The sequence below is a fragment of the Artemia sp. Qi Xiang Cuo genome, chromosome 19 (genome assembly GCF_049724085.1).
Source record: "Artemia sp. Qi Xiang Cuo chromosome 19, ASM4972408v1, whole genome shotgun sequence".
NCBI classification, from domain to species: domain Eukaryota; kingdom Metazoa; phylum Arthropoda; class Branchiopoda; order Anostraca; family Artemiidae; genus Artemia; species Artemia sp. Qi Xiang Cuo.
Window position 1 is genome coordinate 55,453,396 of NC_142812.1, and position 14,183 is coordinate 55,467,578.

Here is a 14,183-nt window from a genome sequence, read left to right on the forward strand (position 1 = left end):
ATATACCATTTTGGTCAGATTATAACGTGTTCTTGTCACTTTATATGTTCCAGTTCAGTACCTAGTTGAGTGGTACTGGGGGCCTTACTACTTGTGCATACTGCTACTGCGACTAATACTCCTAATACTACCGCAACTACTACTGCTACTATAACTGCTGCTTCTTTAGGGAGTAAAACCAAGGCTGAGGATATTAAGGTGAAACTTTGAGGAAATACTTAGAGGGAGTGCTGAAATAGGTAAAACCATTCTATGTACATACAGATTGCCTATTAGGGTGTAACAGCAATATCTTAAGAACAGCTAATTGTATCAAGCTGAAACTTTTACGGCATCTTGAAGATGTCCAACTGATCAAGAATGTACCTACTAATACTGCTACTAATACTATTGTTAGTATTGTAAGTGCTACTAATAATACAACACTACTACTAGCACTACTAAGGCTAAGGGTATGATGGTGAACATTTAAGAGAATATTGAGGGAAAATTGAAGTAAATCAAAATACACTATGTGCACACAGGTTGTCGAAAAAGATGTATTTCAGAATAGCTTAGGGTAACAAGTTGGAGCTTACTGCTTTTGCATACTGCTACTGCGACTAATACTCCTAATACTACCACTACTACTACTGCTACTATAACTGCTGCTTCTGTAGCGAGTAAAACCGAGGCTGAGGATATTAAGAAGAAACTTTGAAGATATACTTAGGGGGAGTGCGGAAATAGGTAAAACCATTCTATGTGCATACAGATTGCCCAATAGGGTGTAACAGCAATATCTTAAGAACGGCTCATTGTATCAAGCTGAAACTTTTACGGCATCATGAAGAGGATGTTCAACTCATCAAGAATGTATCTACTAATACTGCTACTAATACTATTATTAGTACTATAAGTACTACTAATAATACAACACTACTAGTAGTACTACTAAGGCTAAGGATATGAAGGGGAACATTTAGGAGAATATTGAGGGAAAATTGAAGTAAATCAAAATACACTATGTGCCTACAGGTTGTCGAAAAAGACGTATTTCTGAATAGCTTAGAGTAACAAGTTTGAGCCTTTAGGGAATACTTAGAGGAAAGACCAACTGACCAAAAGGTAATATGTGCACGCCAATACTAATACTATTACCACTACTACTGCTACTACTACTACTTCTACTACTACTGCAACTACTACCTCTATTGCAACTGCTACTATAGGCCTATCTAAGAGTATTAAGGTGAAAATTTCAGGAAATGTCGAGGGGGAAGTTGAGCTAACTTCTGGGGGAAGTAAAGTACTAATTATTTTCTTGCCTTTAAAAGGCACGGGGGTGTCTGCCCACTTAGTTTCTGCTCGTTTTGAGTTAACTCGTTTATTTATTGTAATTTATCTTTGTTTTCGATTTCATTTATTGATGGTTTTTTATGGTAGTTTTAAGCTTGAAAAACTATTTAACTTTATTTCTGTTCATAGCCTACTTGTTTTAATGTAGCTGTTTACGTTTTTTGCAAAAACTTATTTTGTGGAATAGGTTTTTTAAAATTAATCAGTTGAAATAAAACACGTTATTTTTGAATTTATTTGAGTAACAAAAAGATCACATTGCAGGAAATTACCCATGTTCAAGTATTTTTTTTCGTAAAACGTATTTTGGTCCGTAATTTTTGTACGAAATAGTGCCAAAATTTTATTGAACAAAGATTCTGAGAACTATAGAAAGTTTATTTAATTAAATCGCTAGTCTCAGAGAGATTGCTGAAGTCCAGTATATCGCTTGTCCCTAAGAAAAAAAGCGGTCCATAAAAATGAACCGTTATAATATGTCATTTGTTATAGATCATGAATGTAACTGAGGGCTGTAGAGTATTTCTTACTTTCACATTGGATATTTAAGTCTTGACCAGGAAGGCTCTTATAGGCTCTTAGGCTCCTATAGGAAGGAAGGGGCGGTGTATAAGCCCCAACAACGTATTTTAGGCTCTTGTTTTTAAATTCTTATGAAAGGATAAATTAAAAAAGATTAAACCGAACAAATGTTTCAGATAAGCCTCAAAAACACTCTCAGTTGAAAAATGTCTTGCAGCAAAATCTTTCAGCTTAGGTACAGTGATTAATCGGTAAAAAATTTAAATAAAAATTAAGCTACTGAATTTGCAATACGTAGTTTACAAAATATTTATGAAAATATGTATCAACTTACTATTTCTCTTTTTACATTTTAGCTAATTTTTTCTTTTTCAGTCCTCCATTTCTATCCCTCCATTTTCAGCCCTCCAGTTCTCCATTTCTATCCCTCCATTTTCAGCACTCCAGTTCTCCATTTCTATCCCTCCATTTTCAGCCCTCCAGTTCTCCATTTCTATCCCTTCAGCCCTCCAGTTCTCCATTTCTATCACTCCATTTTCAGCCCTCCAGTTCTCCATTTCTATCCCTTCAGCCCTCCAGTTCTCCATTTCTATCCCTCCATTTTAAGAAACTTCATTTTCTTCTTCTTTATCGTTTAAACACGATAATCTCTTGTTTTAATTGTTTATTTTAATCAACATGCTTCGCATTCATAATGAAATATAATATCTTGTTTCCTGACGAATACAAGATTTGCGCTAAATCAGCATTATATTCTAAAGAAAATCTTTAATCATTACAGTTGATGCTCATCTAGTGGGTGTCGAGTCTTTTTTCTTTCATAATAATGTGTAATAAGCGCCTTGATTATATCACTCGGTTCCGAAAGTTTTTTTTTTTTTTTTTTTTTTTTTTTTTTTTTTTTTGCTGCCTTTAAATTCGAATGTAGTTTCAACTCAAAACGGGGTAAGGGGTAGGAGCCTGGATTTACGAAAATATCTGGCAAGGACTAAATTTTGCCATCTCTTGATATATTTAATTCGTTTTTCAAAATTTAGGGGGGGGGGAATAATTTTACATTTTCACTGAAAACATCCGAAAAATATTACTTTTCAAAATATAGAGGCTGGGGGGGGATAAAAAATTAGTAGCAGCTACTGAATCAGAGTAGTTGAATCAGTAGCTGCTGGCAAACAGCGAGTCTTACTTGCTACTCTTTAAATGAAAGTTACTGAAATGCCCCCCCCGCCCCATCATGACTTTTTCCAATTTTTTTGGAGATGTATTTTGTAGCAAAATTATTCCCGAAGGAGGATGAATGGAAAACAACAGAGGATGAATGGAAACAAAAATTGAATACAATTTCAACCCAGAACTGAGTAAGGGGTAGGGACTTTGATTTACGAAAATGTCTGGGAAGGCCACAATTTGCCTGCCCTAGATATATTTAGTATACCTTTAAGAACCTAGGGGGGATTTTATATTTTCACTGAAAGTTCCCGAAAAATATTACTTTTCAAAATCTAGAAGTGGGGGGGGTAAAAAATCGGTAGCAGCTACTTATACAGAGTAGCTGAATCAGTAGCTGATGGCAAACAGCGAGTCTTACTTGCTAGTTTTTAAGTTAAAGTTACTGAAATGCCCCCTCCCGCCCAATCATGACTTTTTCCAATTTTTTCGGAGATGCATTTTGTAGCAAAATTATTCCCAAAGGAGAAAGAACGGCAAACAATAGAAAAACAAGTTGAATACAGTTTCAACCCAGAACCGAATAAGGGGCAGGGGCTTTGATTTACCAAAATGTTTGAGAAGGCCACAATTTTGCCTGCCCTAGATATATTTAGTATACCTTTCAAAATCTAGGGGGCGGGATCTATATTTTCACTGAAAATTCCGGAAAAATATTACTTTTTAAAGTCTAGGGGGTGGTAAAAAATCGGTAGCAGCTACTTATTCAGAGTTGTTGAATCAGTAGCTAATGGCAAACAGCGAGTCTTACTTGCTAGTTTTTAAGTTTTAATTACTGAAATGCCCCCCTCCCGCCCAATCATGACTTTTTCCAATTTTTTCGGAGATGTATTTTGTAGCAAAATTAGTCCCAAAGGAGAAAGAACGGCAAACAACAGAAAAACAAGTTGAATACAGTTTCAACCCAGAACCGAGTAAGGGGCAGGGGCTTTGATTTACCAAAATGTTTGGGAAGGCCACAATTTTGCCTGCCCTAGATATATTTAGTATACTTTTCAAAATCTAGGGGGGGGATCTATATTTTCACTAAAAATTTTGGAAAAATATTACTTTTCAAAGTCTAGAAGGGGGGGGGGGTGGTAAAAAATCGGTAGCAGCTACTTATTCAGAGTAGTTGAATCAGTAGCTGATGGCATACATTGAGTATTACTTGGTAGTCTTTAAGCGAAAGATATGAAAACATTGATATGGCTTAAAATTCTATTCAGATAACAGGAATTTCATTTCCAGGGCTAAAGCCAGAGAAAGAAACTGATACCTGAAAATTAAGGTAAAGTCTTATTTTGTCAAAATTTTAATAGGTGTAGACCTGTCATGTAGGTAAATTTCAGGACCCTCTAGAGGGAGAAGGAGTGGAGGTAGGTATTTCAAAATACCTTCCCGGGACATATTTTAGCCTGTAGACCCATCCCTGGAAGTTTTAGTTTCCTAACTTAATCCGTTTCCAAGATAGCCAAAAGTAGCTAAAGTAGAATTTTACGAAATGCACTATTTAGTCCAATTGAGAGGGGATTTGAGAAAAATACTTTTTACCCGAACATCATCGTGCTTATTCTCAATGTCAGATTTTTAGTTTTTGCTTCTGAGGGGCCTAATTCCCCAGTCTTCTCCTAAAGGTGACCTTACCGGTTTCTCCTAAAAATTAATACAAAACGTATTACTGGATAGTCTTTTTGCTAGAGGTGGTTACATTTTATTGTTTAATCCTCACTTGTCTTCAATGGAAACTGTAAGTTTCTTCCAGTCGAAGAGGTAGGGGTGTTATCATTCAAAATTTTCTTATGCTAGAGGAACAAACGTAACTTCTACATGAGCACCTGCGCAATTTTTTCAACGGGAGGTGGCCTAGAACACACAATTATGTACATATGGGATGGAGAGGAACTGTCGAAAAAAAAAAGTGTTTGCCAAACTTATTGTTGTTTAAATGATAGATTCTATTTTTTTTCGTGTATTGTTGGTCTTCTAAAGGGGCTCAAACCCCTATTCCACCGTCTTCAATGAGTGGCATTGCAGGTTTTTCCAAATATATACCCTGCAATAACAATACAATGCGTCTTATTTGATATTTTATAGCAAGCGGCATACAGGCCTCTTTGTACAGGCCAATGAGCCTTTGAGGGATTTATAACATCTAATATTGTATGTGTATTTAATGAAGAATAAAACTTATCTTATCTTATCTTATCCCTAATTGTGACTGATCCACAAGGACTTTCAAAGTAGGGGGCAGGAAGCTCGTACAGTTTTTTACCACGAGAAAGAAAGAGGAAGAGGTGTTAGTAAAAAAGGATATTTGCCAGGAAAGTGTCCCATTGGTAATGTCACATTTTGAACTGCTCGTGTGTCTTTGGTTTTCAACTGTAAGTAAGGAGCGACCCGGCTCAATGGTAACCGAAACTCTAAAAAACAGAATTTTGATGCCAATAGATGTATCAAAAGAATCAGATTTTAATGCTGATTTCAAATATATAAGTTTCATTAAGTTAAGTCTTACCCATCAAAGTTATGTGCCTGAGAAAATTTGGCTGATTTTAGAAAAAAGGGGAAAAGACCCCCTAAAAGTTATAGAACCTTAATGAAAATCACACCATCATATTCAGCGTATAAGAGAACCCTACTTTTTATTGCAAGGGAATTTCAATTCCCTATCACGATTGACCTTGCAGGAGACAAATCCCCCATCACTTGTTTTGGTAACATTATTTCCCATAATTCACACTGACATATTTCAAATGAGACTCACCATCATTCTCAGTATTCTCGGAGTCAGAAGGCTTAAAGATAATACCAAAAGGCTGATTTCTCTTTCTTACCACCTTTAATGTCATAGCATATAAATTCGGTGCCTCTGAAGGTCCCACTGATACAAATGCATTCATCCCTGAAATAAAAATATGTCAAATAATAAAGCTCATAATGATATTAGAAAAATATGTACCAAATAGAGAAACTTTAAAGTAGTTTCGTTATTCGTAATCATATGAAATGCCAAGGAGTTTGAGGGATTAGGGAATAAAATGAGCGAAAACGAAGTTTTCTATCTCCCTTAGAAATTCTTTAAAAGGGTTTGTTTTTCGAACTACACATTGTCGGTGTAGGCAGCGCAATAGGGTTGACTAAGTAAAGAACCTTTTGGGCACATCGTATTTTTTTACCAAGGCACTTTTTATAGAAGGGATGTGGGGAAACTTAGGAAGGAACTGACTCAATTGGTAAACTAGAGGTTATGGTGCCCTTTTTAAGAGTCAAAAGGGATTGGAGGGCAACCAGCCCACTCACTCAGCCTTTATTTCCTCAAACATATCCAATCAAAATTTTGATGTATCTATTTTGTTCAACATAGTTGAAAGCTCCAATAACTATGTCTCTTTGGATGTCAACCCCCCCCCCCCACAATCCTCAGGGCAAGGGCTGTAAGTTGTGCAATTCACATATTGTGTACATATGATATTTGTTATTGAGAAATGGGCGATATTCGACCTTTGGGGTTCAAAAAGGCCAAGTGCATTCAGGTGAAGCTTTTGGAGAATGTTGAGGGGAGTGTTGAAATTAAATCTAAAGACATTATTTGCATACAGGTTGTCAAAAGGACGTAACTCAGGAATGACTGGGTGTATTAAGTTGGAACTTTCTGGTAATGATGAGGGGGATAATCAATTGACCAATAAGGTAATACTTGCAGGTTACTATTATTATTACTACTACTACTATTAGTGCTACTACTGCTTCTGTAGCGGCTACTACTAAGGCTAAGGATACTGAGTGAAAATTTGAAGAAATGTTGAGGGGAAAGCTGAACGAGATCGAAACATGCTATACGCATAGAGATTGTCAATAGGACGTACCAGCAATGTCCGAGCTTCGTGAGGGGGATGGTCAACTGACCAAAAGGCAGTATGTGCACACTGTCACTACTACTAATCTTATTACAACTACTAATACAACACTATTACTACTACTGCTACTGTTACTACTACTCTGATGCTAGTACTGCTAAGGCAAAGGGTAAGAAGGTAAAAACTTCAGAGGAATATTGAGGTAAAGTTGAAATAAATTAAAACACACCATGTGCATGGATGTTGTCAAAAAGGCACATCTCAGGAATGGCTTTGTGTATTATGTTGCAACTTTCAGGGAATGCTTAAAGCGGAAAATCAGCTGATCGAAAGGCAAAATGAGCATGCCACTACTAATATTACTATCACTACTACTACTACTTTACTACTACTTCTGCTGCTACTGCTAATACTACTTCTATTGCAGCTAATACTAAGGCTAACAGTAATAAGGTAGAAATTTTAGGAATTGTTGAGGGCTAAATTGAACTAAATTAAAACATTCTATGGTAATACATATTATTAAAAGGGCATATCGATAATATAGCAACGGCTTAAAGTATCAACTTGAAACTTCCAGAGCTTCATGTGGGGATGCTCAACTGACCAAAAGAAAATATTTGCATACTACAGCTGCTACTAGTACTACTACTGTTAGCACTACTACTAATCCTACTATTACTACCAGTGCGCCTACTACTATTACTGGTACTACTACTACTACAACTAAGGCTAAGGGCATAAGGTGAAAGTCTCAGGGAATATTGAGGGGAAAATCCAACTGAATCAGACATATTGTGTGCATGCAGGTTGTCAAAATAGTGCATCAGCAATATCTTAGGAATGGCTTCGGGTCTAAATTTGAAACCTTCAGGGCTTGTTGCGGGGGATGTTGAACTAACCAAGAGGAATGCTACTACGAAACAAACTACATGCATGCAGCTTTTCAGAATGGTATAAAAGCAATATCATGCGATATTGCAATATAACAGCTTAGAATATTAAGGGGAAGATTTCGAGGTGTGTTGGGGGTGGTGTTGGACTAACCAAAAGGCACAATGTGCATGTTACCATTATTACTACTATTACAAACGCCATGGTTACTACTTTCTACTGAGCCTAGGGGTAACAAGGAGAAACTTTCAGGGAATAATTAGAGAGATGTTGAACTAAATCAAAACGCACTATGTGTATTCAGGCTACCAAAAGGATACATTAGCAAATTCTCCGGAACGGCTTAAAATATTAAGTTAGAACTTTCAGGGCGTGTTGAGAGGGATGTTAAACTAACCAAAGGGCACTCTGTGCTTACTTGTTACTACTAAGGCTGCTGCTATTTCTGCTACTGTTGCTACTACTGCTACTACTGCTACTACTGGTGCTAGGTAGGAGAGTGAAACTTTCAGGAAATATTTAAGGGGATGTTGAACTAAATCAAAGCACACTATGTGGATGCACGTTGTGAAAAGGGTATATCAGCAATATTCCAGAAATTGTCTATTGGTATTAATTTGAAACTGTTAGGGCATACTAAAGGGGATGTTGAACTAGGAAAATGCAAAATGGGCATACTACTACTATTATGAATGGTACTACTTCTACTACTACTGCTACTAGAGCTACTACTATAACTACTACTACTATTGCTACTACGACTATTTCTACTATAACTAGTGCTATGACAACTGCTACTAGTACACTGAAACTAAGGGTATTAGGGTAAAATCTTCAAGGAATGTTTAAGAGGAAAGTGAACTATGCTAAACTTCAACACGCTATGTGGATGCTGGTTACTAAAAGGGTGTATCAGCTTTATCTCCGGAGCATTAAGTTGAAACTTTCAGTGCATGTTGAGGGGGATCTTGAGCCAACCAAAAGATACTGTATTTATACTACTGCTACTAATTCTACAACTACTCCTACTACTATACTACTACTAAGGCTATGAGTATTAAGGAGAAACTTTCAGCAAATGTTGAGTTAAATTCAAACATGCTTTGTGTATGCAGGCTGTCAAAAGGCCATGTCAGCAGTATCTGAAGAACGGCTTAGAGTATTCGGTTGAAATTATCAGGGCATGTTGAGAGGTTGTAGTATTAAAAATGCCTTATGTTCATCCAACTACTGCTAGGAGCAGTAGTACTAAAGCTAATTGTATCAATATGGAACTTTCATGGACTGGTGAGGGGAATGTTGGGCTAATTAAAAACACATCATGTACATGCAGGTTATCAGCGGGACACCTCAGTGATATCTCAGAAAGGTTTAAAGAGCTAAGTTGAAAGTGTCAGGGCATGACGAGGGGATGTTAAAATAGACCAAAAAGGCACAATGTGAACACTATTACATTACGGCTTACAGCTGATACTACTGCTGCTATCACTAATACTACTCCTATTGCTGCTGCTATTACTTCTGCCACTGTGCCTACTATTATTAACTAATGCTAATGGTATCAGTTAAAATTTCAGAGAATAGTAAGGACGGAGTTGAACTGAATTGAAACACACTATGTATATATGGGTTATCAAAGGGGTTTACTAGCAATATCCCAGCAGCAGCCTATAGTATTAAGCTGAAAATCCCAGGGCTATCAATATTACTACCACTTTTGCTGTTACTTCTACTAATACTACTCCTACTAATACTGCTACTATTGAACTAAATCAAAATTGCTTAAGTGCATCCAGGTTTTCATGATATGCAGGCGGGAATAAGGTATAAAGTAGAAACTTTAACGGAAGGTTTAAGTTGCCTTAGAACTAAATCAAAAGGTATAATATGTGTGCTGGATGTGGATAAGACTTTTCAGCAATATCTCAAGAACGAATGAGGATATTAAACTGAACCATTTAAGGGCTACTGCTATTACTACTTCTGTTATTACAATTGAACTAAATAAAAAAAGTGTAAGTACATCCAAGTTGTCAAAATAGCATATATACAATGTTTCAGGAAGGTTAAAAACAGTTTCGGGGAAACTTTAGATGCACAAATATATCAAAGGAAACTATGTATGTCCAAATTTTCAAAAAGACGTATATTATTGAAAATTGTTAAAAAAAAATTGTCCAACATATGGATTCTTGTAGGAAAAATAAAAGATTTAAAATATTACTTTCTTTACCAATAAAAAAGACCGTGTCAGTAAAAAATGAACAGAAATTAATTTCAAAAAACTATTTCGACAAAAAAAGTTTTTAAGAGAAAAATAAAGAACTGTACTTTACTCCAAACAAAACACATTTTAAATATTTTATTTTTATTTAAATTTATCAAATCTGAAGCTATTAAGACTTCCAGCAATGAATATTAGCGTTTATATATATATATATATATATATATATATATATATATATATATATATATATATATATATATATATATATATATATATATATATATATATATATATATATATATATATATATATATATATATATATATATATATATATATATATATATATATATATATATATATATATATATATATATATATATATATATATATATATATATATATATATATATATATATATATATATATATATATATATATATATATATTTATATATATGTATATAGTATATATATATATATATATATATATATATATATATATGTATATGTATATATGTATATATATATATATATATATATATATATATATATATATATATATATATATATATATATATATATATATATATATATATATTAAACTGTCAATCCGTATTCATTTGTTGTTTTTTTCTGTATACTCTGTTATGGTTGTGCTTTTTGTTCAATAGTATGAAAAATTGAAATATTCAGCTCAATATTGTTTTCAGTAAAATGTAAACTATGTGCTGGTCTTCAGAAAGCTTGAGGGGCGTTAGCCCTTCTCATCTTGGCTGCAGCTCATTTTGAGTATGACTCGGTTATTTATTGTATTTCTGTTTGTTTTAGGTTTTATTTATTTTTTACGGTAATTTGTGATAGTTTTACGCTCGTAAAATTATTTGACTTCACGTCTGATCATTTTTGTTTTAATGCAGTTCTTTAACTTTTTTTGAAGAACTTCTTTTGTCGAAAGTTTTTTAAATTAATATATAGAAAAATCAACACAAAAGTAACAAAATTAAAGAATTAGATTCACTTACCGACACCAATTGTACAGTGAAGAGTATCGCGGAGAATAGGCTCCAAGAGCCTTGAACACTCCTTAATAGTGACGGACAACGAACCAACCTGAACAGGACGAGCAACTCTCGGATACTCGTGAAGACTTACGTCTGGAGGATTGAAAAATGGCTTATATCGAATTCTATAGTGGGGTAGAACATGAGCTCTTTGAAGAATCTTTGATGCCTATGAAATTGAAAAAAAGAAGATTATAGAGAAATATAAATAATGCTTGGTGTTGTTTAGAAGCCGACATATGCAACGGGCTCCTCTTACTAGGGATGAACCCATACTGGTAGTCATCTAAAACCATACTGGTAGTCACAAGGATGAACCAGGTAGTCACTAGGATGAACCATACTGGTAGTCATCTAAAATATTGAAAACCAGACAGAAGTAACTTCACACAAAAATCAATAAAAAAGGGAAAATATCATGATCTGACAACATTATTCAAACACTTGGCAGCAATATACATTATCCAAAAGAAAATTTCATTTAAGGGGAGAAACTATAAAGGAACGAAAACCAAAGAATTTTTTATGGAATCTTAGGATAAAAGTACAAATTACGAAACGTTAAAAAAAAATATAAAGCAATATGAGAATAAAAAATAATAATGGATCCATAAAGGATTAAAAGAAATTCAAAGGTTTTTTTGTGGTTTTGAAACAGACTATTGAATTAGATGTTGAAACATATACATACTTAAGCACATAACATATAACGAAACTGGATTATAAAGAAATTCAAATGTTTTTTGTAGTTTTGAAATATACACTAGACTCTCGTTGCTAATAGATTGTAATCTAAAACATCGAAAACTAGACAAACGCGGCTTCACGCACGAACAAACCAAACATCAGAAAGGAATTGTCAAGATTGACAACAACGAAACAGTTATAAAAGAGAGATACAGGAAAACAACTTTAAAATAGACCAAAAATAAGCGTTTTAGTAGCAGAACAAACCAAAAAATGGGAAAGAGTTTCCATCATTATTGATACCAGTAAGACAATAGTTGAATGAGTGAACAAAAACAACAAGAAAACAAAACAGCGTAAAATCAACACAATACTCAAAGAACAGTGCAGAGCAGAAAACGACGTGATTTGAAGAAGTGTAATTGTTGAGCATAAGAAATATATAGTAACAACACAAAAGAACATTTCACTAGAGGAAAAAAAATGTCAAAGCGCTAAGCCGTGTCTTTTGACTTTCATGGGACATTGAATCTCCTTTGGCATTTTTAAAACAACAGGCAAAGTTGCTCGTGATTTTACAAACAGTTCATGTTAACGAACTGCAAGTAAGGAGCGACCCGGCTCAATAGTAACCGAGACTCGAAAAAACGGAATCTTGATACCAACAGATATATCAAAAGAAATGGCTTTTTATGTTGATTAAATAAAAAAACAAGTTTTTTAAACTAAAAGTAAGGAGCGACATTAAAACTTAAAACGAACAGAAATTATTCCGTATATGGAAGGGGCTTCCCCCTCCTCAACGCCTCGCTCTTTACGCTAAAGTTTGACTCTGTCTCACAACTTTATTTTTTAAAACAATAAAAAACTTTAGCGAAAAGAACGAGGCGTTGAGGAGGGGAAAGCCCCTTCCATATACGGAATAATTTCTGTTCGTTTTAAGTTTTAATGTCGCTCCTTACTTTCAGTTTAAAAAACTTGTTTTTTTTTAATTTAAATTCTGATCGTTTTTTAGTTAATGCAGCTTTTATTTTGGCTCACCGTCATTGAATAAGAAAAAAAATTTGTATAAAAATTTTACTTTTCTTTTGCTAAATGGCTGTCTCTAAATTTGGTTCTGACGTAATTTACAAATGAACTTACGTAACGAACTTCTATATTCGTATATTTTTCTTCTGGCAAAAAATACAAAGTTGCAGATTTTTGCAGATATGAGCTTGAAACCTATGTAAAAGGGTTTTCTGATACGCTGAATCTGACCGTTTGATTTTCATTAAAATTCTTTCACTTGTAGGGGACGTTTCTCCCCTCTTTAAAAAATCCTGTAAATTTTCTCAGGCTCGTAGCCATTGATGAGCAATACTAAACTTAATAAAATTTATATATTTAGAATCAGCATTATAAACCCATTCTTTTGATACATTTATTGACATCAAAATTCCGTTTTTAAAAGTTTTGATTACTATTGAGCCGTATCGCTTGTTTTTTTTTATTGTTTTTTTTTTTTATTGCGTATATGTTATTACGTATATTATGGGGTTCTCTTTTTAGTCAATACCACGCTCTTTACGTTAAAAGTTAAAAATTTTTTAAATTCACAAACCCCTGAATCACAAAGGCCGTTTAATTAGAATAGATAGCTCTTTTGAAAGAACTAAAAAAAGAACTGTAGCGTAAAGACCGAGGTATTGACTAGGAGGAGAACCCCCCCAAATACATAATAATTTCTGGTCGTTTTAAGTTCTAATATTGCTTCTTACTTTCAGTTGAAAAAATTTCTTTTTTTTAAATTTAATTTCTGATCGTTTTTTAAATAATGCTTGGAAATCCGGCGCCCCCTTCATAGAAATGTCCCTTACCCCAAATAAACATCATCCACGGAAAGATTCTCCCGAGTAACCCCCTCCTCCATCCCCCCCCCCACCAGAAAAAATCCTTCCTGAAAATGTCTGTATACTTCCCAATAACCAATACAATATGTAAGCAATGGGCGAAGTTCATAGCTTGAAGCCCTTCCCCTGGGAACTGTGGGGGATCCTAAAAGACATATTTATTAGATTTTCGACTATGATGAACAAAATGGCTATCTCAAAATGTTAATTCGGTGACTTTGGGAAAAAAATGAGCGTGGGAGGGGGCCTAGTTGCCCTCCATTTTTTTTGTCACTTAAAAATGGCACTAGAACTTTTAATTTCCATTCCAATGAATCCCCACGATCTTCTAGGACCACTGGGTCGATACGATCACCCCTGGGAAAAGAAAAAAAACAAATAAACACGCATTCGTGATCTTTCTTCTGGAAAAAAATAGAAAATTCCACATTTTTGTAGATAGGAGCTTGAAACCTCTACAGTAGGGTTCTCTGATACGCTGAATATGGTGGTGTG

At 34.4% G+C, this 14,183-nt stretch overlaps 1 protein-coding gene across 1 annotated transcript in view; it reads right to left on the reverse strand.

Moving 5' to 3' along the window:
• Pdzd8 (PDZ domain containing 8) overlaps window positions 1-14,183 on the reverse strand; it is a 245,494-nt gene that overhangs the window by 179,877 nt on the left and 51,434 nt on the right. The window contains exons 5-6 of the mRNA XM_089105143.1: window positions 11,071-11,278; window positions 5,834-5,971 (exon numbers count right to left, since the gene is read on the reverse strand). Coding sequence (XP_088961269.1) covers window positions 5,834-5,971; window positions 11,071-11,278 — 346 coding nt within the window. The remainder of the gene's footprint in view (window positions 1-5,833; window positions 5,972-11,070; window positions 11,279-14,183) is intronic.